The 25,104-nt window shown below is 35.2% G+C and overlaps 1 protein-coding gene across 1 annotated transcript in view; it reads left to right on the top strand.

Annotated features, from left to right (window-relative positions):
* Positions 1 to 25,104, top strand: part of LRP1B (LDL receptor related protein 1B) — a 2,318,354-nt gene that overhangs the window by 1,964,174 nt on the left and 329,076 nt on the right. Inside the window, exon 60 of the mRNA XM_053597274.1 lies at positions 18,917 to 19,116. Within this exon, the coding sequence (XP_053453249.1) occupies positions 18,917 to 19,116 (200 nt within the window). The remainder of the gene's footprint in view (positions 1 to 18,916; positions 19,117 to 25,104) is intronic.

The raw sequence follows: 25,104 nt of genomic DNA, 5'->3' as shown, positions 1-25,104 counted from the left end.
TATCTTTGTTTTATGGTCCCTCCTATTTATAATTGACAAAGTGATAATGTCACAGTATATTTTGTAGCTTAATTTTAAACGTTACTGTGGGTAAGAGCAGTACCTGATAGAAAAATATTTGTACTGTGAATGTACTTCTGTTTCCAAGGTAATGTGCTCATTTTAACTTTTCAGTATATAATTATGCTATCATTTTGTTACCTTTTGATGTTTTCTTTACCATAACACCAGCAGGTTCAAAATGGTGTCAATTTTAACTGAAAGAGAATCCCAGAGATTCTATTTGTATAGATGTTTCAAGAAGTAATGGCTTGATATACTAAATTTGGCTATCATCTCTATTCAATCATAAGTATGTGACTATTTTAATTCCTTTGATACTTTATCAGAAAATATGTATTTTTGAGTATCCAAACCATTGTTCTTTCCTTTAGTATCAATATGACTGGCTTTGCTTCTTATTTCATACTATTCATGATACTTCACTTTCAATGGAAGGAAGCATTATTTGTTTCTTAATAGCAGTATTGTGGGATTTCCCATTTATGATGCAAAAACTATATCCTAGGCTAGGGAATGCAGGCGAATGTAGTTTTACAGTTTATTTCTTCCAGGTTAGAATTATTACCCCATAAACCAAAAGCAGCCTTAAGTTATCATCAACATAAACCCATACATTAAAGTGTCAATTAGAAATGCCAAATACTAAATTATTATAGATGTTATAAAAGATTCTCTTGACTTTGTTTTTGGGTAATATTTGGATTGTGATAAAGATGGGCTATATACTATAACTAAAGAATCAGATAAAAGTTGGATCTTTGATGAAACAATTAAAGCCACTTATTTTAATAGACAAAATTTAATGACACCTTTTTTGTTCATGCCATTTTCCTATTTCCCCAGAGTGAGACAATAAGGCAACCTGGTATGAAATGAGCTTCAGGCTAAAAATGCTGTAACTGTATAAAATTTATTGTATAATTCTGCTTCAAAAATGATAGCTTAAATTGTAAGATTATTTAATAAAAATGCAATTGAACTTTTCTGTATTATATTACCACTGTGGCTTGCATATGTTTGAATATATAAATACTACTGACATGTTTCTTTAAAACATATGCTTTCTGTGTGATATTTAGTAAAGGATCAAGCAAGGATTTGTTTAGGGGAGAAAAGGGATCGTTGGGCTCTTTAATGTTATGAAGTGACTAAACTTTTAGAAGGTATCTTAAGATTCCTTTCTGTATCTTAATAATAGTATGCAAATTATCACAGTATTACTTTGGATATAGCAGTTAGTAGGAAGAGTAAGGAATATGCAAGTAGACAGATCATCTTCCTACCTGACATATTTAAATTCAATTCAAATCCTAATTTCTCTCACAGTATTATACTAATCATCCTGTTATGTGGTCTAGTTTGGGAATGAATATTCTAATTTATTATAAATTTTGAGTTATTGTAATAACTTACATTTAATATTTATAAAAATTATAATTTATGCAGGATACGTAGAAGCATTTTAAAAATAGAGTAGGAAATATAATTAATGTAAAAACTGTGCTGCATGTAATTTTATCTTTTTGGATAATTAAGATCACTTCATTTAATCATAACAAAAGACCATTTTGATAGAGATTGAAGTGAATGTGTGATGCTTCTAATTAACAGAAAAGAAAATGATCTACTCATTCATTTTTCCAACATATTACTTCAGCATAAGTATACACCTGCATTGTTCTAGGCAGTAAGGAGTATAAAAATAAAAGACACAGTCCCTGTCCTCAAGTATTTCACAAACCAGTGTGCAGGCAGTTAAGTAAATAATCACAGTGAGATTCAATAACTCATACAATAGAGAAAATAAGAAATGTGTCTGTCTCAACTGGGATCAAAGACATTTTCCTGAACAAACATGGTAGAGTAAGAAGTAGCCAGGTAATGTGCTGTGCTTCAGGGTGGGAGATATTTCTAGCAAAAGCAGACTCTCGGGGAAAGAACAGAGAAGAACATGGCCCATACAACAAATTTCAAGGAAAAATGTGATTGGAACAATATAAGTATATGCCATTGTGGAGCCAGTTTACACTATAAGAGACAATAATAAATCAAAACACAACACAATGACAACAACAACAACAAAACTCAAATCTTATAAGGTTTCTGATTTGGGCAAATAGGTAAATGGAGGAATGATTTCTCCAGAATATGAGGAATACAGGAAAAGAGGCAGAGACACAAGATAGAGAGATGATCAGTTTGTAGACCTATTGGGATTGAGAGCTCAAGTATAATAATAGTGATAATGAAGGTAACAACCATTTTTATAGTATTTTATGAAGTAGAAAACTTTCTATTAATTTTATCTTTTTAGATACACATACTGTTTACCTAGAGTTTCAGAGAAAGATAGGATTATGTTCATTACTTTCCTCATAGTATAAATAAGAGTATTCAGCCAAACTGGCTATGTGACTTATTCATAATTTTTTAGAGGTAAAATATAAAACTGGAAATTTAACTCAGTTTTTAGGCTTTGGCCTAATATTTTTCCTATTACATCATATTACAGTTTCCAGCAAAAAAATAATATTTGATTATGAGCACATTTTGCAAGAACTAATCCTGTACTTATTTTTCATTTTAACAATTAGCCTTTTTAAAAAATTTTAAATGAATATAAGTGAAATTAGTTTTTTGGAAATAAATAAAGCTGCCTGAATCATTACAAGCATGACTTGTATTTAAAACCATATTTTAATTTATTTTTCTTTTATAATAATTTATTAGCAAAGATATACTAATAGTGTTATTGTAAGTTCAAAATATATGTTAATGAAAATATGTGGAGGAAACTTTATATACTCAGTACTCGTATCCATTATTGTCAATATGGATAATGATAATGCAAATAAATTAGGCAAAGCTCTGTAAATTTTCCCTAATCATGCCCAAGAGGTCACAATATATGAAACATTTAATATGATGTGATTATTTTTAGTGTCAATGTTTAGCTCTCCATCTAATAAGTGAGTTCCTTTGGCACAAATCCACATCTTAATTATTGTTTGTGCCTAACATAGAGATTGTTAAATTTACTATTGCAGAAAATAATAAGTGAATAACTGAACAAAGAAAGAGCATGGAATTATAGCTACAGGGACATTGTAGCTCACCTGTGCAAAAACCAATTCATTGTTATGTAAATAGCCTACATGTTTCAAAGAGAAGAGTCATAGGGGAATTTTTCTTGTGATGCAATGGTAAGCATACCAGGATGGAAAATTAGTCTCTGATTTCTGTGGGGAAAACACAGAAATATTTTGTTAAACTATATAGTCACATAAGGAAAAAAAAAATTCTAACTATTTTTAAGCTTATCCTGTAAGCCAATTTCAGTATTTCAAGGATTTCAATTTAGGCAAAAACTCACAGTGAATAAATATAAATGATTAATTAAATTCAAAATCAGAACTAACTTCAGGTAGAAGTTTCTCTAAATTTATTATCAGAATTCAAATAAATAAAAACTGAAAAGAGTTCTATTTAATCAATTTTAAAGAAATATATTTAAGTACAGTGAAGCAGAGGCAGAGCGGCTCTGCGAGCTCCTCTCCGCTTTCCCACAGAGAAACCCCGACTGGCCACAGAGGGCGAGCCACACACGCCCTCACGCCTGGGAGGTCACTATCATATGACAAAGGCTTTGCCGCAGTTCATTGTCCTCCCTGTGTACTTTCCATTTGCCTTCCTGGTTTCCTATCAAAATTCATTTGGACCTGAGCCACACACGCCCTCACGCCTGGGAGGTCACTATCATATGACAAAGGCTTTGCCGCAGTTCATTGTCCTCCCTGTGTACTTTCCATTTGCCTTCCTGATTTCCATTCAAAATTCATTTGGACCTGAGGAGACAAGATGGCTGACTGAAGCCAGCTTTCCACAGAGGCTCCCGTTCAGAAGGAGAGTTAAAGGACAAAAATTCAGAAAGTAACATGGTGGATTTGAGCTGCACTAAGAGAGAAGGTTGTAGAGCGCACGTCAACCCCGCTGAGGTGAGCTGCGACCACAAGGATACAAACAAAAGGTACAAAATCCTTCACCAAGCGGACAGGAGTCCCTTCCCCCATGAGAATGGCTCAGAGTGCCCCACAACAACCGGGCAGAGTTCAAAGGTTCTCCCACTACACTCCATGGGAGAGACCCTCTAAAAACTGGACCTACCTCCCCTACTGGGGTGCCACGGCGTCCTCCTGCCAGGCATAAAACTGTATAGACTGTATATGGTCTCTACCTGGAATTCTGAGCTCCCAGCACTCTCTTTCGCTCACATTGGGGTCTGGAGGCCAGTCCCGGTCGGTCGGTGGAGAGGGGACTGCACCGGAGTGGCAGTTCCCTGAGGCACAGTGCGACAGCCGTCTTTTGGTGATAATACGGCCAGGCGTAAAGCTGTGTGTATTCTCTGCCCGCAACCCCGGACTTCCAGCGCTCCCCGCACTCCCCTCTGCTCTCGCTCCAAGGTCTGGAGGCCTGTCCCCCAGGGGTCCAGACTCTTGGGCGATTACTCAAGGGTGTAGACAGTGCTGGGCTGCAGCCTGTCGGTGCAGACTCTGGGGTACGGAGCAGAGAGAGGACGATTGGCCGGAGGGGAGCTACACCGGAACAACGGTTGCCTGAGCCATAAGGCAGCAGCCCTCTTTTGCTAGCAATACGGCTCACTACAGAATATTCTGAAGCCACACCCCCTGTCTCCCTGGGCAACCAGAGACTCTGAGTTTGCCTGAGGCAAAATAAACTTGCAAATCAGGGAAACTCCCAGGGCAGGGCTAACCCAGAGGTCCGCTTTACTAAACCTAAGATGCACCTGGCCCTCAGGGGATCGTCAGCGTATAGACAATGCAAGAGCAAAGACAAGCTGATTTGGAACTCAATTCAGCTTCTCTTCTGCAGGGGAACCGCACAGTTGTTCTGTTCTGTTCTGTCAGTAACATTAATCAGGGGTGAGACTGGACCTGAGTGAAAACCCCTCAACCTTCATCTAGCACCCAAGGTTGTCAGGCCTCACCTCCTCCTGCTGGAGACAGGCAGAGTGCAGCGGCCTGGCAGACTTCCTTGTGATTCAGGCAGGTACAAACTCCTGGAGTACCGATTCACTACAGGCAACTGGGTCAGCCAACTGCAGGGGTATCAGTGACTGGGTGTGAAGTGGTGCAAAGTGGGGAAGGAGGCAGCAACCTTCCCAGACTGATTTATAGGCTGGGTGGCTTCTCCTGACTCCATGCAGCACTGGAGCAAGCCACACCAGAGTAGTCACCAGACCCCTGTGATCCAGTTCCCAGGAACATCTTAAACTCTCTCACCCGAGACAGGTGCAGACTGAGACAATTGATTTGAACATTTTTGAACTGAACCAATCACCTGAGGACAAATCAGGTGGTGCCCTAGGTTCACGGTGGTAGGAAGGTTTGATTTTTCTTTTCCAATTGTTTGCCGGTGGGGTGCGGGGTGATATAATTGCTGATATTTCTCCACATCTGAGACTTCAATCCAAAGTATCTGTTTCACTAGGGTGGAACAGAAACCAGCTGAAAACAAGGCAGAACTATTTAGCCCCACAACACCAGACAGGGCCCCAGTTTCTCAGGCCACAACACTGTATGGGCCCTCGACAAAGCCTCAGGGGAAAAAATCAGAGGGAGTAAAACAACCATGGGGCGGAATCAGCAGAAAAACTGTGGTAACATGAATAACCAGAATAGATCAACCCCCCACAAGAAAAGATTTGGCAGATGCAATTGAAGATCCCATTCATAAACAACTGGCTGAGATGTCAGAAATCGAATTCAGAATTTGGATTGCAGACAAGATTAACAAAGTGGAATTAGGAATTCGAGTAGAAATTCAAAAGTTGTCTCAAGAATTTAACGAATTTAAAGACAAAACCACCAAAGACTTAGACACACTTAAGCAAGAATTTGCAGCCCTCAAAGATATGAAAAATACAGTAGAATCCTTCAGTAACAGAATGGAGCAAGCAGAAGAAAGGATTTCTGACATCGAAGATAAAGCCTTTGAACGCTCCCAAACTCTCAAAGAGGAAGAGAAATGGAGAGCAAAAACGGATCATTTTCTCCGAGAGCTTTGGGATAATTCGAAGAATGTGAATATCCGAATCATAGGAGTTCCAGAAACAGATGAAGTGGCCTTGCTGGGCACAGAGGCCCTTCTGCATGAAATTATGAAAGAGAATTTTCCAGACATGCCTAGAGATTCTGAAATTCAGATAGTGGACAGCTTCAGAACCCCAGCACAACTCAACCCCAATAAGACATCCCCAAGGCATATCATAATTAACTTCACTAAAGTTAATATGAAGGAGAAAAATCCTCAAAGCTGCCAGGAGAAAGAAAACCATTACCTTAAAAGGCAAGAATATTAGAAAGACTGCAGATCTCTCTGCTGAAACTTTTCAAGCCAGAAGAGGGTGGTCACCGACTTTTAATCTCCTAAAGCAAAATAACTTTCAACCCCGGATCTTGTATCCAGCTAAACTGAGTTTCATTTATGATGGAGAAATTAAATACTTTAATGACATTCATATGTTAAAGAAATTTGCCATAACCAAACGAGCTCTTCAGGATATTCTCAGACCTATCCTCCATAATGACCAACCCAATCCTATACCACAAAAGTAAACTCACTCAGAAACTTTGGATCAAACTCCAATATCCACACTGGCAAAAGGATTAAAAATGGCCACTGGACTTTTGAAAAACTCGATACCCAAAACTTCACCAGACTTATCAATATTCTCCATTAATGTGAACGGCTTAAACTGTCCTCTAAAGAGGCATAGGTTAGCTGACTGGATACAAAAACTCAGGCCAGATATATGTTGCATACAAGAGTCACATCTTAACCTAAAAGACAAATACAGACTCAGGGTGAAAGGATGGTCGTCCATATTTCAGGCAAATGGTAATCAGATAAAAGCAGGTGTTGCAATTTTATTTGCAGATACAATAGGCTTTAAACCAACAAAAGTAAGGAAGGACAAGAATGGTCACTTCATATTTGTTAAGGGTAATACTCACTATGATGAGATATCAATTATAAATATCTATGCACCCAACCAGAATGCACCTCAATTTATAAGAGAAACTCTAACAGACATGAGCAACTTGATTTCCTCCAGCTCCATAATCGTCAGAGATTTCAACACTCCTTTGGCAGTGTTCGATCAATCCTCCAACAAGAAGCTGACCAAAGAAATCTTAGATTTAAACCTAACCATCCAACATTTGGATTTAGCAGACATCTACAGAACATTTCATCCCAACAAAACTGAATACACATACTTCTCATCAGCCCATGGAACTTACTCCAAAATCGATCACATCTTAGGTCACAAGTCTAACTTCAGTAAATTTAAAGGAATAGAAATTATTCCATGCATCTTCTCGGACCACCATGGAATAAAACTTGAGCTGAGTAACAACAGGAATCTGCATACTCATACAGAAACATGGAAGTTAAATAACATTATGCTGAATGATAGCTGGGTCAGAGATGAGATTAAGAAAGAAATCGCCTATTTTGGGAACAAAACAACAATGAAGGCACAAACTATCAGAACCTCTGGGACACCGCAAAGGCAGTTCTAAGAGGGAAATTTATAGCACTGCAAGCCTTCCTCAAGAGAACGGAAAGAGAGGAAGTTAACAACTTAATGGGACATCTCAAGCAACTGGAAAAGGAAGAATATTCCAACCCCAAACCCAGTAGAAGAAAAGAAATAACCAAAATTAGAGCAGAATTAAATGAAATTGAAAACAAAAGAATAATACAACAGATCAATAAATCAAAAAGCTGGTTTTTCGAAAAGGTCAATAAAATAGATAAACCTTTGGCCAACCTAATCAGGAAAAAAAGAGTAAAATCTCTAATCTCATCAATCAGAAACAACAAAGACAAAATAACAACAGAATCCTCAGAAATCAAAAAAATCCTTAATGTATATTACAAGAAACTTTATTCTCAGAAATATGAAAATCTGAAGGAAATTGACCGATACTTGGAAGCACGTCACCTTCCAAGACTTAGTCAGAATCAAGTGGAAATGTTGAACAGGCCCATATCAAGTTCGGAAATAGAATCAACCATACAAAACCTCCCTAAAAAGAAAAGCCCAGGACCAGATGGTTTCACATCTGAATTCTACCAAACCTTTAAAGAGGAATTAGTACCTATATTACTCAACCTGTTCCAAAAGCTAGAGAAATAAGGAAGACTACCCAAGACGTTCTATGAAGCAAACATCATCCTGATCCCCAAACCAGGGAAAGACCCAACAAGAAAAGAAAATTATAGACCGATATCACTAATGAATATAGATGCAAAAATATTCAACAAGATCCTAACAAACAGAATCTAGCAACACATCAAACAAATTATACATCATGACCAAGTCTGTTTTATCCCAGGCTCTCAAGGCTGGTTCAATATACGTAAATCTATAAATGTAATCCAGCACATAAACAAATTAAAAAACAAAGACCATATGATTCTCTCAATTGATGCAGAAAAAGCTTTTGATAATATCCAGCATCACTTCATGATCAGAACACTTAAGAAAATCGGTATAGAAGGGACATTTCTTAAACTGATAGAGACCATCTACAGCAAACCCACAGCCAATATCATATTGAATGGAGTTAAATTGGAATCATTTCCACTCAGATCAGGAACCAGACAAGGCTGCCCATTGTCTCCATTGCTTTTTAACATTGTAATGGAAGTTTTAGCCACCACAATTAGGGAAGAAAAGGTGATCAAGGGTATCCATATAGGGTCAGAAGAGATCAAACTTTCACTCTTCACGGATGATATGACAGTATATCTGGAAAACACTAGGGACTCTACTACAAAACTCTTAGACGTGATCAAGGAATACAGCAGCGTCTCAGGTTACAAAATCAACATTCATAAATCGGTAGCCTTTATATATACCAAAAACAGTCCAGTTGAAAAAACAGTTAAGGACTCTATCCCATTCACAGTAGTGCCAAAGAAGATGAAATATTTGGGAATTTATCTAACAAAGGATATGAAAGATCTCTATAAAGAGAACTATGAAACTCTAAGAAAAGAAATAGCTGAAAATATTGAAAATGGAAAAACATACCATGCTCATGGCTGGGAAGAATCAACATAGTTAAAATGTCTATACTACCCAAAGCAATATTTAATTTCAATGCAATCCCTATTAAAACTCCACTGTCATACTTTAAAGATCTGGAAAAAACAATACTTCCTTTTATATGGAATCAGAAAAAACCTCGAATAGCCAAGACATTACTCAGAAATAAAAACAAAGCAGGAGGAATTATGCTACCAGACCTCAGACTATACTACAAATCAGTAGTGATCAAAACAGCATGGTATTGGCACAAAAACAGAGAGGTAGATGTCTGCAATAGAATAGAGAATCAAGAGATGAATCCAGCTACTTACCGTTATTTAATCTTTGACAAGCCAATTAAAAACATTCAGTGGGGAAAAGATTCCCTATTTAAGAAATGGTGCTGGGTGAACTGGTTGGCAACCTGTAAAAGACTGAAAGTGGACCCACACCTTTCACCATTAACTAAGATAGACTCTCACTGGATCAAAGATTTAAACTTAAGACATGAAAGTATAAAAATACTAGAGGAGAGTGCAGGGAAAACCCTTGAAGAAATCGGGATGGGCGAGTATTTTATGAGGAGCACCTCCCGGGCAATTGAAGCAGCTTCAAAAATACACTACTGGGACTTGATCAAACTAAAAAGCTTCTGCACAGCCAAGAACACAATAAGTAAAGCAAGCAAACAGCCCTCAGAATCGGAGAAGATATTTGCAGGTTATGTCTTGGACAATGGTTTAATAACCAGAATCCACAGAGAGCTCAAACGCATTAGCAAGAATAGAACAAGGGATCCTATCACAGGCTGGGCAAGGAATTTGAAGAGAAACTTCTCTGAGGAAGACAGGTGCACGGCCTTCAGACATATGAAAAAATGCTCATCATCTTTAATCATCAGAGAAATGCCAATCAAAACTACTTTGAGATACCATCTAACTCCAGTGAGACTAGCCTATATCACAAAATCCCAAGATGAGAGATGTTGGCGTGGATGTGGAGAAAAGGGAACACTTTTGCACTGCTAGTGGGAATGTAAATTAATACATTCCTTTTGGAAAGAGATATGGAGAACACTTAGAGATCTAAAAATAGATCTGCCATTCAATCCTGTAATTCCTCTACTGGGCATATACCCAGAAGACCAAAAATCACGTCATAACAAAGATATTTGTACCAGAATGTTTATTGCAGCCCAAAGCCCAATTCATAATTGCTAAGTCATGGAAGAAGCCCATGTGCCCATCCATCCACGAATGGATTAATAAATTGTGGTATATGTCACCATGGAATATTATGCAGCCTTAAAGAAAGATGGAGACTTTACCTCTTTCATGTTTACATGGATGGAGCTGGAACATATTCTTCTTAGTAAAGTATATCAAGAATGGAAGAGAAAGTACCCAATGTACTCAGCCCTACTATGAGACTAATTTAGGGTTTTCACATGAAAGCTATAACCCAGGTACAACCTAAGAATAGGGGGAAGGGGGAAAGGGAGAGGAGGAAGGGGAGAGGTTGGTAGAGGGAAAGGGTTTGGTGGGATTACACCAGCGGTGCATCTTACAAGGGTATATGTGAAACTTGGTAAACGGTCTGTGAAGCTAATTAATGATGCCCCATGATCATATCAATGTACACAGCTATGATTTAATAAAAAAAGAAAAGAAAAAAAAATTAATTTGGTAGCAAAACCTAAAAAAAAAAAAAAAGAAATATATTTAATTATAAAAGATACTCAATCATTTAGGTGTGTTGTTATGGTTACAAGCAGAATTTTTACAATATGTTTACACTTGATTATAACTTATAGAATCCTATTCTTTGGGGCTTAAATTTTTTATATGTGATTTTTAATTTATTTTTTATTATTAAATCATAGCTCTGTAACTTAATGCATTCATGGGTCACCATACACTTGTTTTATATACCATTTGAAATATTTTCATCACGCTGGTTAACATAGCCTTCCTGGCATTTTCTTAGTTATTGTGTTAAGACATTGATATTCTACACTTAATAAGTTTCACATGTACCCTATTAAGATGCACTGTAGGTGTGGTCACACCAGTTACCCTCCCTCCACCCATCCTTCCCACTCCTCTCCCCTTCCTTTCCCCCTTGTCCATATTCTTACGTTATAATTGCATTATAGCTTTCATATGAAAGCTATAAATTAGCTTCATAGTAGGGCTGAGTACATTGGATACTATTTCTTCCATTCTTGAGATACTTTACCAAGAAGAATATGTTCCAGCTCCATCCATGTAAACATGAAAGAGGTAAAGTCTCCATCTTTCTTTCAGGCTGCATAATATTCCATGGTGTACATATACCACAATTTATTAATCCATTCGTGGATCAATGGGCACTTGGGCTTTTTCATGACTTAGCAATTATGAATTGGGCTGCAATAAACATTCTGGTACAAACATCTTGCTTATAATGTGATTTTTGGTCTTCTGGGTATATACCTAGTAGAGGAATTATAGGATTGAATGGCAGGTCTATTTTTAGATCTCTAAGTGTTCTCCAAACATCTTTCTAAGAGGAATGTATTAGTTTGCCTTCCAATCAGCAGTGTAGAAGTGTTGCCCTTTCTCCACATCCACGCCAACATCTGGGTTGTGGGATTTTGTGATATGTGCTAATCTTACTGGAGTTAGATGATATCTCAAAATGGTTTTGATTTGCATTTCTCTGATGATTAAGGATGATGAGCATTTTTTCATATGTCTGTAGGCCGTGTGCCTGTCTTCTTCAGAGAAGTTTCTCTTCAAGTCCCTTGCCCAGCCTGCAATGGGATCACTTGTTCTTTTCTTGCTAATATGTTTGAGTTCTCTGTGGATTCTGGTTATTAAACCATTGTCCGAGACATAACCTGCAAATATCTTCTCCCATTTTGAGGGCTGTCTGCTTGCTTTACTTACTGTGTTCTTGGCTGTGCAGAAGCTTTTTAGTTTGATCAGGTCCCATACTGCTTCATTGCCAGGGGGGTCCTCCTCATAAAATACTCACCCAGTCCAATTTCTTCAAGAGTTTTCCTGCACTGTCTTCTAGTATTTTTATAGTTTCATGTCTTAAGTTTAAATCTTTGATCCAGTGAGAGTCTATCTTAGTTAATGGTGAAAGGTGTGGGTCCAGTTTCAGTCTTCTACAGGTCCCCAGTCAGTTCACCCAGCACCATTTGTTAAATAGGGAATCTTTTCCTCACTGAATGTTTTTAATTGGCTTGTCAAATATCAAATAACTGTAAGTAGCTGGGTTCATCTCTTGGTTCTCTATTCTGTTCCATACATCTACCTCTCTGTTTTTGTGCCAGTACCATGCTGTTTTGATCACTACCAATTTATAGTATAGTCTGGGGTCTGTTAGCATGATTCCTCCTGATTTGTTTTTGTTTCTAAGTAATGTCTTGGCTATTTGAGGATTTTTCTGATTCCATATAAAATGAAGTATTATCTTTTTGAGATCTTTAAAGTATGACTGGAGCTTTAATAGGGATTGCATTAAAATTGTATATTGCTTTGGGTCATTTTAACACTGTTGATTCTTCCCAGGCACGAACATGGTATGTTTTCCCATTTATTAACATTTTCAGCTATTTCTTTTCTTACAGTTTCATAGTTCTCTTTATAGAGATCTTTCACATCCTTTGTTAGATAACCTGATAATTATTTCATCTTCTTTGGCACAACTGTGAGTGGAATAGAGTCCCTGACTGTTTTTTCAGCTTGACTATTGTTGCTATATATAGGCTACTGATTTATGAATGTTGATTTTGTAACCTGAGATGCTGCTGTATTCCTTGATCACTTCTAAGAGTTTTGTAGTAGAATCCCTGGTGTTTTCCAGATATACAATCATATAATCTGCCAAGAGTGAAAGTTTGATCTCTTCTGACCCTATAGGGATACCCTTGATTGCCTTTTCTTCCCTAATTGCGATGGCTAAAACTTCCATTACAATGTTAAAGAAGAGTGGAGACCATGGGCAGCCTTGTCTGGTTCCTAATCTGAGTAGAAATGACTTCAATTTAACTTCATTCAATACAATATTGGCTGTGGGTTTGCTGCAGATGGCGTCTATCAGTTTAAGAAATGTCCCTTATCCCAGGGTCCCAAGACTGGTTCAATATCCATAAATCTATAAGTACAATTCAGCACATAAACAAATAAAAAAACAAAGACTATATGATTCTCTCAATTGATGCAGAAAAAGCTTTTGATAATATCCAGCATCCCTTCATGATCAGAACACTTAAGATAATTGGTATAGAAGGGACATTTCTTAAACATCATCAAGGTGATGTTTGCTTCATAGAACATGTTGGGTAGTATTCCTTCTTTTTGTATATTTCGGAAAAGGTTGAGCAATATAGTTACTAGTTCCTGTTTAAAGGTTTGGTAGAATTCTGACGTGAAGCCATCTGATCCCGGGCTTTTCTTTTTAGGGAAATTTTGTATAGTTGATGCTATTTCAGAACTTGATATAGGCCTATTCAACATTTCCACGGGATTCTGGCTAAGTCTTGGAAGTGACATGCTTCCAAGTGTTGGTCAATTTTCTTCAGATTTTCTTATTTCTGATAATAAAGTTTCTTGTAATATTCATTAAGGATTTTTTGAATTTCTGAGGAGTCTGTTGTTCTTCATCTTTGTCATTTCTGATTGATGAAATTAGCGATTTTACTCTTTTTTTTTTTTCTGGTTAGGTTAGCCAATGGTTTATCTATTCTATTGACCTTTTCAGAATACCAACATTTTGATTCATTGATCTGTTGTATAATCCTTTTGTTTTTAATTTCATTTAATTCTGCTCTAATTTCAGTTATTTCTTTTCATCTGCTGGGTTTGGGGTAGGAATGTTCTTCCTTTTTCAGTTGCTTGAAATGTCCCATTAAGTAGTTAACTTCCTCTCTTTCATTCTCTTGAGGAAGGCTTGCAGTGCTATTAATTTTTCTCTTAGGACTGCCTTTGTGTTATCCCACAGGTTCTGATAATTCATGTCTTCGTTGTCCTTTTGTTTCAAACATTTGGTAATTTCCTCCTTAATCTTATCTATGACCCAGCTATCATTCAGCATAATGTTATTTAACTTCCATGTTTTTGTATGAGTTTGCAGATTCCTGTTGTTACTGAGTTGGACTTTTATTCCATGGTGGTCTGAGAAAATGCAAGGAATAATTTCTATTCCTTTAAATTTAGTGAGGTTAGACTTATGACCAAAGATGTGATGATTTTGGAATATGTTCTGTGGGCTGATGAGAAGAATGTGTATTTAGTTTTTTGGCGATGAAATGTTCTATAGATGTCTCTCAAATCCAAATGTAGGATGGTTAAGTTTAAATCTAAAATTTCTTTGCTCAGCTTCTTATTGGAGGATCTGTCCAGCACTGTCAAAGGAGTGTTAAACTCTCTGACTATTACGGAGCTGGAGGAAATCAAGTTGCTCTTGTCTGTTAAAGTTTTTCTTATGAAATGAATCTATTCTGATTACGTGCATAAATATTAATATTTTAAATCTCATAATATTGAGTATTGCCCTTAACAAATATGAAGTGACCATTCTTATCCTTCCTTAGTTTTGTTGGTTTAAAGCCTATTATATCTGCAAGTAGAATTGCAACAACTGCTTTTTTCTGATATCCATTTGCCTGAAATATAGATGACCATCCCTTCACCCTGAGTCTATATTTATTTTTTAAGGTAAGATGAGATTCTTTCATGGCCTGAGTTTTTATATCCAGTCAGCCAACCTGCCCCTCTTTAGAGGAAAATTTAATCCATTCACATTAATGGAGAATATTGATAAGCCTGGTAGAATTTTCGGTATCGAGTTTTTCAAAAGTCCAGTGAACATTTTTAATCTTTTTGCCACTGTGGAAGTTGGAGTTTGATCAAAAGTTTCTGAATGAGTTTACTTTTATGGTGGAGGATTGTGCTGGTCATTATAGAGGATAGGTCTGAGAATGTCCTGGACAGCTGGTTTAGTTATAGTAAATTTCTTCAATTTGTGAATATCATTAAAGTATTTAATTTCTTCATCATAAATGAAAATCAGTTTAGCTGGGTACAGGATCCTGGGTTGAAAGTTCTTTTGTTTTAGAAGATTAAAAGTCGATGACCACCCTCTTCTGGCTTGAAAGGTTTCAGCAGTGAGATCTGCAGTCATTCTAATATTCTTCCCTTTGTAGGTATGGTTTTCTTAAGTCTGGCTGTTTGCAGAATTTTCTCATTCATGTTAACTTTAGTAAAGTTAATTATGATGTGACTGAGGGATGTGTTATTTGGGTTGAGTCTTGCTGGGGTTCTGAAACAGTCTGCTATCTGAATTTCAGAATCTCTTGGCATGTTGGAAAATTCTCTTTCATTATTTCATGGAGAACAGCCTCTATGCCTTGTGAAGTCACTTTGTCACACTCAGGGATTCCTATGAGGCGAATTTTTTTTTTCTTTGAATTACCCCAGAGCTCTCTGAGAGAATGATCCATTTTTGCTCTCCATTTCTCTTCCTCTTTGACAGTTTGGGAGTGTTCAATAGCTTTGTATTCAATGTCAGGAATCCTTTCTTCTGCTTGTTCCACTCTGTTACTGAGGGATTCTGTATTTTTCAGATACTTTGAAAGATACAGGGATACTACATTTTTCAGATCTTTGAGGGCTGCAAATTCTTATCTCAGTATGTCAAAATCTTTCGTGATGTTGTCTTTAAATTCGTTGAATTCCTGAGACAACTTTTGAATTGCTCCTGGAATTTCTAATTCCAACTTTTCCTCTATTATATTAATCTTGTTTGCAATCCAAATTCTGAATTCGATTTCTGACATCTCGGCCATCTGTTTATGAATGGGATCTTCAGTTACATCTACCATATCTTTCCTTGAGGGGGTTGATCTACTCTGATTATTCATGTTACCAGAGTTTTCTGCTGATTTGGCCCCATGATTATTTTATACCATTTGATTAGATGAGCAGATAAACAGAAATTGTGTTGGGCACTCCAGGAGTAGTGATTAACCAGCCCTTTGCCCAAAAACTGGTACTGGTGTCTGTACCTTTTCCCTGGAGCTTTGCCAAGGACCTGTACAGTGCTACAGCCTAAGAAACTGGGGACCTGCTTGGTGTGGTGGGGCTAAGTGGCTCTGTCTTATTTTCAGCTGGTCTCTGTCTGACCCTAGTGAATCAGTTTCTCTGGGTTGAAGTCTCAGCTGTGGAGAAATACCAGCAATTAACTCACCACACACCGCATTGGAAACTATTGGAAAAGAAAAATAAAACCTTCCTACAACCACACACCAAGCGTACTACTTCGACAGTTCTCAGGCAATTGGCCCAGTTCAAGAGATCCAAATCAGTTGTCTCAGTCAGCACCTGTCTCAGATGGGAGAGTTCAAAAGGTCTCTGACAACTAGATCACAGGGGTCTGCTGGCAACTTAAATATGACTTGCCCTGGTGCTCAGTGACATCAGGAGGACCTACCCAGCAAATAGATTAGTCTGAGAAGGTTGATGCCGCCTTCCCCACTTTGCACCTCATTTTAGTTGCAAGTACAAGCACATGCAGAGCACACAACTAGGGAAGACTATCTTTAATTAAAACAATTTAGATATGTTCTGTTTCAGAAATGATTGAAATATTACTTTTAAATTTTTCTTTTCTTTTTTTTTTTTTTTTTTTGGCTGGGGCTGGGTTTGAACCCACCACCTCCAGCATATGGGGCCAGCAACCTACCCCGTTGAGCCACAGGTGCTGCCCAATTTTTATTTTCTTATACACAGTTTTTAAAGACATAACATGGGATGTGGAGCTCAAATAAACTTTATCCTATCTAATATGCATGAGGGAAGCTAATATGGCATACTTAATAGAAAAAATTAACATGTTAGTGGTACTAAGATGCAGGGTCAGTAAAGCTAGGAGGAATGTTGATGTATTTTAACAAAGTAAAATTTCTATTCATCTTTACTATTTTCTGATACAGTTTCTTCATTACTAGAGATAGCAAGGTGCTCCTCCATAAATTTATTTGAAAGAAATAGATGATGTGTTTTCCTGGAAGATGTATTTTAATGATAATATATTTACTTTTCTAAAGATAAACATATTAAAAATGATTCAAGGCTTAAAGAAACAGAACATTGTTTTCTGATAGGCATGACATCTATTATTACTTACTGATTTAAGATTTTTAAAAATATCCTGAAATTAATGCAGACCAACAGAAGCATTGGGTAGCAATTCAAGTATTGCTCTATGTGATGCCTACTTGGTTTTTCCAGACTTAAGTTTGTTTTAGATTTTGACTCTCGGAGCTTTTTGAATTTCTGTTAACAGAATTCTACCTTTCATTTTGTCCGCATTGAAAACATATTTTTCTTTAGCGCTCCTTGCTTAATTAGTACTTCAGTGATATTTTAGCTGTCAAAGAACATTTAAGTTATTTTTATAATCCATAATTTTATTTACATCCATAACATGATTGTCAACACAAAAAGTGAACGTGTTCTTTATAATGATTATTTAGGTTAACCCTGTATTTGATAAGTATTTTTTCCTGAAAACTCTTATTTCTTTTTTTAAGTATGTAGCTAAAATATTTAAAGATAATTATCTCTGTTAGAATTCATGAGAAAAAATTTATTTAAAGAACATTTTGAACCAAATGCACCGATTTTTAAACTACATAGAATTTTCGTATGTTATTTTAATTACACATCTTCTAAATCTGAAGAATTGTCAAGGATAATACTTAGCAAAAAGGAAGAAGTGAGTCTAAAAAAAATCTAATTGGTTTAACCAATTTCAATTTCAGAGTTGGAATGAGAAAAGGATGTTAAAGATCCTCTAACTCTGGTCTTTAATTATATAGATAAGAAAACATCCAAAAATTAAAGTGACTTTTCCTACTTGGAGACAAAAAACATGGCTTAATTAAAGATAAATTTCTAAGTAATCTCTTGCTTGCACCTTATTTGAGTTTTATAGGGTACAACCTACTTACATAGTATTAGTATCAGTATCATTTTTGGCATTTTACTCTTTCCCCCTACCTGAAACATCTGACTCTAAATCATTTACTAACAATTAAATCAACACTTTCCAGTAGAACTTTCTGTGTTATGGAATTGCTCTATGTATGATGTCTGCTAGACACATGTGGTTATTAGTACTTGAAATATCATGAGTGAATGGCTAACAAATCAGTTCATTTAATGTTATTTGATTTTAATTAGTTTAAACTTAAATGCTCATAATTGGCCAGCGGCTACCATATTGAATAATTTGTATATAAGCAAATGGAAATGTGTACCTCCATGATTCCTTCTGGATTTTTTTATAGATAAAGAACAAAATACAGATAGATGATTGATAGATAGATAAACAGTTTTATTCCTCTAAAATTTTAGGTGCTTTTTGAAAGTTTACATTTGTTAGATTTGTTTGTTTTGGACATCCATAATTTTCAACATTTGTAAAACTATCTTATGTATATGAGTTAGTACTAAAAAGAAACATATGTTTAAAATTATAAGACTATTTTAAACCATACTAGATGTTTAATAGAAAAATCATAAGTAATTTTGCATCATGGTATACTTCTTAAAAGCTACAATTTAGAGAGATATCAAGAATTAGTTTGAGCATAGTGAAACAAAAATGTGAAATATTTTGTGATATATTGCTCCTGAAGCATCTGTAAACAAACTGGTTATTGATTTTCCTTTCCAGGTATTTGTATTGGATTGACTGTTGTGAGTATCCTCACATTGGCCGTGTTGGAATGGATGGAATCAATCAGAGTGTTGTCATAGAAACCAAGATTTCTAGACCCATGGCACTAACAATAGATTATGTCAACCACAGACTCTACTGGGCTGATGAAAATCACATTGAATTTAGCAACATGGATGGATCTCATAGACACAAAGGTTTGTCCAGTAGCATAATGATTCAGTATTTTTCCAGTGCACAAAATATTAATTTAAAAATATTTGTTTATTTTTATGCTTTTCCTCATCAAACACATTTAATTTTAAAGTTACATTATTATATTCCTTTGTGACAATATTGATAAATTAAATTGGATATATTTATTTAGAAATTTTATAATTTATTCATAAAATCATTTTCACACTGTCAGTGTTTCCTTTAAATTGTGTTTTTCTAAATAGTTTTTCTAGTCTATGGTAAATTACAAATTAATATGTACGTGTATTTTAATTGAGTTGGAATAGAAGAATATTTGCTTATAAACATTAGGCTATTATTGCAATCTGGTAGGATTTGAATTTTCTTAAAAACTGAATAAAATACAGTTCTTTACTGATAACAAAAACAGTATTTTAAAGTTATCAAGTAAGCTATTTACTTCATGAAAATTATTGTTATCTAACTAACAGCAAGAAAAAAAATAAACGCAAAAAGTAGCTTTCAAAAATATTGTAATGCTCAATGGAAAATAATGTTAACATAAATGAATATAAAATTCTATGGATATTTTCTTTTACTTTTCTTTAATTCTTAGAAGACTTACAAAACCAATTTAGTATAAAACAATTGAATTTAAAAAATTCTATAAAATATGCTAACCCTAGAATTATAGTGGGGGAGAAGGCCTATAAGAGAAACAAAAATAATTGTGAATGAGGAAAATAAAAACAGATGGAGTATAATAAAGAAAAAAGTGAGGTTTAAATAAATATGATGTGGATATAGCAGAAACCACAAATTATTTAATAAAATCATCAAAACATTTTAGATGCAAGTAATTTTTGTTTTAGTTTTTTCTTTGAATAAAGAAGAGAAATAAACTTTTATTGATCTTTAATAATCTAGAGTGACTTTTGGTATTAGGTGTTTATTTCCAAATATCTCTTAAAATACAGCTTTCAAAGAGAGTTCTGAAATAAAGCCCTATATGTTGATATAGTTTCACTTGATAAATTACTTATTGCTCTAACATTAAGGTTAGGACAAAAAACATTGAGGAGGAGGGAATGAGGAGAAATAGTAAGGGAGAGAAGATTATTGTTAATCATTAGATGAGACCCTGCAAATGTATGCCAGCATAGAGTTTTTAGAAGGATGAAACTAATGAGTTTATTATGTCTCACAATTTTGTAATTTTACCTATGTCTCTCTCAAGTTAATGTTTAAAGAAATACATTCTTCTAACTCGAAATACTGACAGGAAGTTTTTAGAGATGCTTTCTTAAGGTTAAGAAGTAGAGGAAATGTAGTTGGGTAAGCCATTTACTTAGGTGTCGAAATTCCAATTATGGAGATAAAAAACTTGGTAGACTGCAGTTTAAGAGTAGAATTAAAGATTATTTCAAGGTTTTAATTACAACATTTTGTTTTCTTTTTTTTTTGCAGTTTTTGGCCAGGGCTGGGTTTGAACCCACCACCTCTGGCATATGGGTGCCCTACTCCTTTGAGCCACAGGCACCACCCAATTACAACAAAATTAATGTTGACAAACTAAAATCACACTTAACATTTAGAAATTAGATTCCCTCCCAAAGAATCAATAATGAAACGTTCTCCCTCATTCTTGGATGATGTAATTGTAAGTTTTCTTGTGGCAATTTATATTTTTCCTATGTAATCATGAAGCTGTCCATTTTTGGCATCCATATAAAATGATAGATAGTTGCTAAGGTATTATTCCATGCTAAAATTTCACCGTACAGTAAAATTCATAGACATTTTAACTGGGTACATTAATATTTAAAAACATACCACAACATCAAATATTTGCCCACTTTTCATTTGAACATTGGTGTTTGAATAATAAAAATTATTTTTCAAATGTTAGGTCTATTGGAAACGATTGACTCCATCTTCTACTTATTATTTAAAAATTATGTCACATATGTAAGTGATTAATGCTTTGAAAAACTTGATACAAAATTAAATGCAGATAAAGTGTCTTTCACTCATGGTACCAGTGGTGATGTTGGGTAGAGAGAGAGAGATAGCAGGGAAAATACTAAATTTAGTAAAATATTTGGTTGAAAGATAGTTTAGTATAATGTTATTAAAGTTTTAAATTTGATTTTGAAAATGCCTTGAGGCTCAAATGGGAAGAAAAGAAAAGTTAAAGAGTTGCAGCCTTCAGAAATATTTTCTCCTGAAGGCTTTCTCAGAAAGACTAATGAAAAATTCATTAAGTGCCTTGTCAGGCATCTGCCAATGCCTGAATGCAGGCCAATAATTACCTGGTAGTTACTAATGAGGCACTAATTGCAACCAGCCTGAATCCCACCAACTCCATAGCCAATGAAGAAAAGAACCATTAATTTGCTCTTTATGAAGAGGATTTGTATTATTCTACTCTTTGCATTCGCCCCATAAAGACATAGTGAATGCTGTGGGTTTTTAGTTGCAAGTGGAAAAATAAGAATTTTTATACCTATGTATTAGTTTGGTCATAAACCTCTTTGCTTACTTACAGAGCAGTATCTTATATCTCATGTATTTTATTCATTAAAACTAGAGCCTGAGCTCCTCTGAAGTATGGGACATGCCATTCATGACAAAGTAATTTGAGAATATGAAGTCTATGAGAGATTTCAGAATAAGGGCTCTTTTACATGACCAGATTTGAATTAATGGAGAAAAGTTAGGTCTTGAAAGGACTTTATCCTTTAGAAAGTGTTTTTGTCCCCAAACATTCTGATGTAAACTACAAAATAATTCCATAAATGAAGCACTATTTTTCAGTATTTGCTTAGCCACAAACCTCTGAAGTTTCTAAATTCTGTGATATAAATAAAAGTTCAGATTGAAATGTGCCTTGCAGTTTTCCTGAGAAATTCCATCCCTTTTTCTCAGCTACCTCCTCAACCCAGTACACCTTCCTACCAAATCCAAACACCACATTGAAAAAGTAAACCAAAAGCCAAAATACATTAGTCAAATTACTAGTTTAGGAGCACGTAAATGCAATCTTAGTCATAAGAACCTTGTTCTAATATCTCTGTGTACACATATATATCACTCCATCAGTTTTCACTAAAATAACATAATATGACATAATATAATGTTAATAATAAAATACATACTACTGGATGCCTAAGTCAGAAAGTTTATTATAAATTGCATCATTGGTTCTTTTTTTTTTTTTTCAATTTTTTGATTTCCTCCTTTTAGCTCGCCCATTCATTCATTCATTCAACATTTACCTGTCTTTCTGGGACATGCCTTATGCTTAGGCCCTGGTGTTATAAAGATGAATAAGTCCCTGTCTTCAAAGCGAGTTCAATGGGAAAGATTCATATGCAGGTAAACACATAAATTAGATCGGGGTCAGAGGCATATGCAAATATTGCAAAAGTTCAGCAGGAATAGGGAAGCCTTTGCTGAGGTAAGGAGATCACTGAGTAGTCTGAAAGATTTCATAAAACCTCTACATATAAGGAAAATGGATTCTTCACACAGAGGGAATAGCATGCCCAAAAATGTAATAGCGTAGTGAAACGGCCTGGAAGACATGTAAGAGGGAAATAATGACAAGAGATGAACAGGGTCAAATTGGAGCCAGATGGTAACAAGGCCTGTAAGTTAAGTAATTTGGAATTTATCCTTTAGGTCATAGGGAGCCATTGATGGTGTTTAGTTGATGGAGTACTGTTATTAGATTTGACAACACCATAAAGAATGAAAGACCCTGGAAGGGCAACCAATTTCAAGACTCTTAAACTATTTTAGAAGAAAAGGCTTGATTTGATTATAGCTATGTGAATGGAAATACTATGTTAGATTCAATAGTTACTTAGCAGGTAAAACAAGAGAGGATGTCTATAAAAACCTTGAAATAGCAAAAATATTGGTAATTGAATTGTAAGTATCAGTGAATGATTTATATTGTTATCTAATTATCTAATTTCCTGTCCTCCAACTTTAGTGGGAGTTGTATTCCCTTAGTCCTATTTGTTAAGAATGAAAATAACTAACCTAGAGACATATATATTTGCACTTTTTAAAGAATTAAAATTACTAAACTAAAATAGACATTCAGTAAGAATCTCTAAGTTAGAAAGTTCCATTTTGATGACAGATGCATTGATATGATTCACATGCCCAGCAAAAAAGCCATTCACAGGATGTGGTTAAGTATCCTCTATTGTATTTTTCCCTAAAAAGCATTTAAAACACCTGAAAACTTAGCTAGCATTAAGATTGCAATTGAGTGATGCTCTTTTCTCCTACTTTCTCTTTAGAGAGGTAAATAACTCCAAAGAAAGACTTGGCAATTTGATGATGGTCTTCAGACAGAAATGTTCAGTTTTTAAATATATTATTACACAAAAACAGAATAATTCCAAATATACGAATAAAATTCTTCTTGCAGGTCCATTTATTGAGCACTTATCCCTACCATCCCCAAACCACAACCCTTGTCATAGAATTTTGGGCTTTGCTTTTCAATAAGAAGTAATAACTAAGAATCAAAAGGAAATGCTAGAAATCAAAATCACTATAATAGGAATGAAGAATGCCATTACTGGGATCATCAATAAACTAGACATATGGGGGGGGTGACCAGTGACCTTCGTGAAATATCAATAGAAAATTTAAAATCTGAAATGCAAAATGCAAAACAAGAATGAAATAAACAATAGGCAAAAAGCAAAAGGGAAAGAAAAGTGCACATATTAAAAATAAATGTATGTCTGTATGTATGTGTAAAAAAGAAAACCATAAAAATAAATGTAAGTACTGTTATTTAAAAAAAAAAAAAAAGAAGTAATGAGCCATTGCTGGAGTGCAGATTTTTAAGTGAAACGATCTCCTTGCACTGGAGAAAGCAAACCTTTAGGATCTTACCTGAATCCTAGAGAACCTAACAAGTAGGGCTTCTTTGGAGCAGGATCTATTGCTAGCTAGCTTAGTCATCTTGAAATGTATAGTTAATTGGGTGGTGCCTGTGGCTCAAAGGAGTAGGGTGCCAGTCCCATATGCCGGAGGTGGTGGGTTCAAACCCAGCCCTGGCCAAAAACTGCAAAAAAAAAGAGAAAAGTATAGTTAATTTTCCTTTAATGGCCTCATCTATAAAAGTAAAATATTGGAAAAAATGACATGAAAGGGAATTTCAGAGCTAAAATTTTAAGCCTTCCCATAGGTGGATATAACAATATTTTCATGATCTTTGCCACATACCCAAGTTTTAATTGTAGATTAGTCATCTTCAGTTTAAGAAAGAGAAGTCCAAAATCTACAATAATAAAATGTTTCCTCATTCATCCTATCAAATTGCCAATATAATGCTCTGAGTATTATCCCTGAGTATTATTATAAAAGTTACTATTATATTTTAAAATTGGACACTTGTGAACTGCTCAGGTCAATGAGGGAAGATAAAATCTATATTCCTGAGCATTACATTTTATTAAATGTTTTACACACACACTTTATTTTGGCCTTCAATGGACATATTCTTAGCCTACTACTAGATTCCAAGAACTACAGCCATCAAACATATACAATAATTTTATTAGAAGCCTACGTATTCAAGCACTGTGCTTGCTCCAAGACATGCCCTTTTAAGCATTCCATTAACCAATGTTATGCAATAAGTTCTTTAAAACCATTTAACATCAAAGAAATAGGTTCAAAGAGATTAAGTACTTGCTTTAAAACAAGTAGTTTGGAGAATAAAATTTGAAGCCAAGTCTATCTGGTTCCAGAGACTGCTTGCTTTCTACTTTTCACACAGCTCCTTATTTTTGAACAGATAATTGAAGATTGATGCCTACTTGGTATAGCCTCTAATAGCAACAGTTATGGCATAATTGCACACCTATACAAATAAAAAAGTATCCATGCCTGAACTCCTTCAGACTAATTTAAATAATGGACATAGGTAAATTGCATAAAATATAAGGAAAAAATCCCCAAACTAAAAGCACAAG

This window comes from Nycticebus coucang, chromosome 7 (assembly GCF_027406575.1).
Source record: "Nycticebus coucang isolate mNycCou1 chromosome 7, mNycCou1.pri, whole genome shotgun sequence".
Classification (NCBI taxonomy): domain Eukaryota; kingdom Metazoa; phylum Chordata; class Mammalia; order Primates; family Lorisidae; genus Nycticebus; species Nycticebus coucang.
This window is presented reverse-complemented; position numbering and strand designations above follow the sequence as displayed.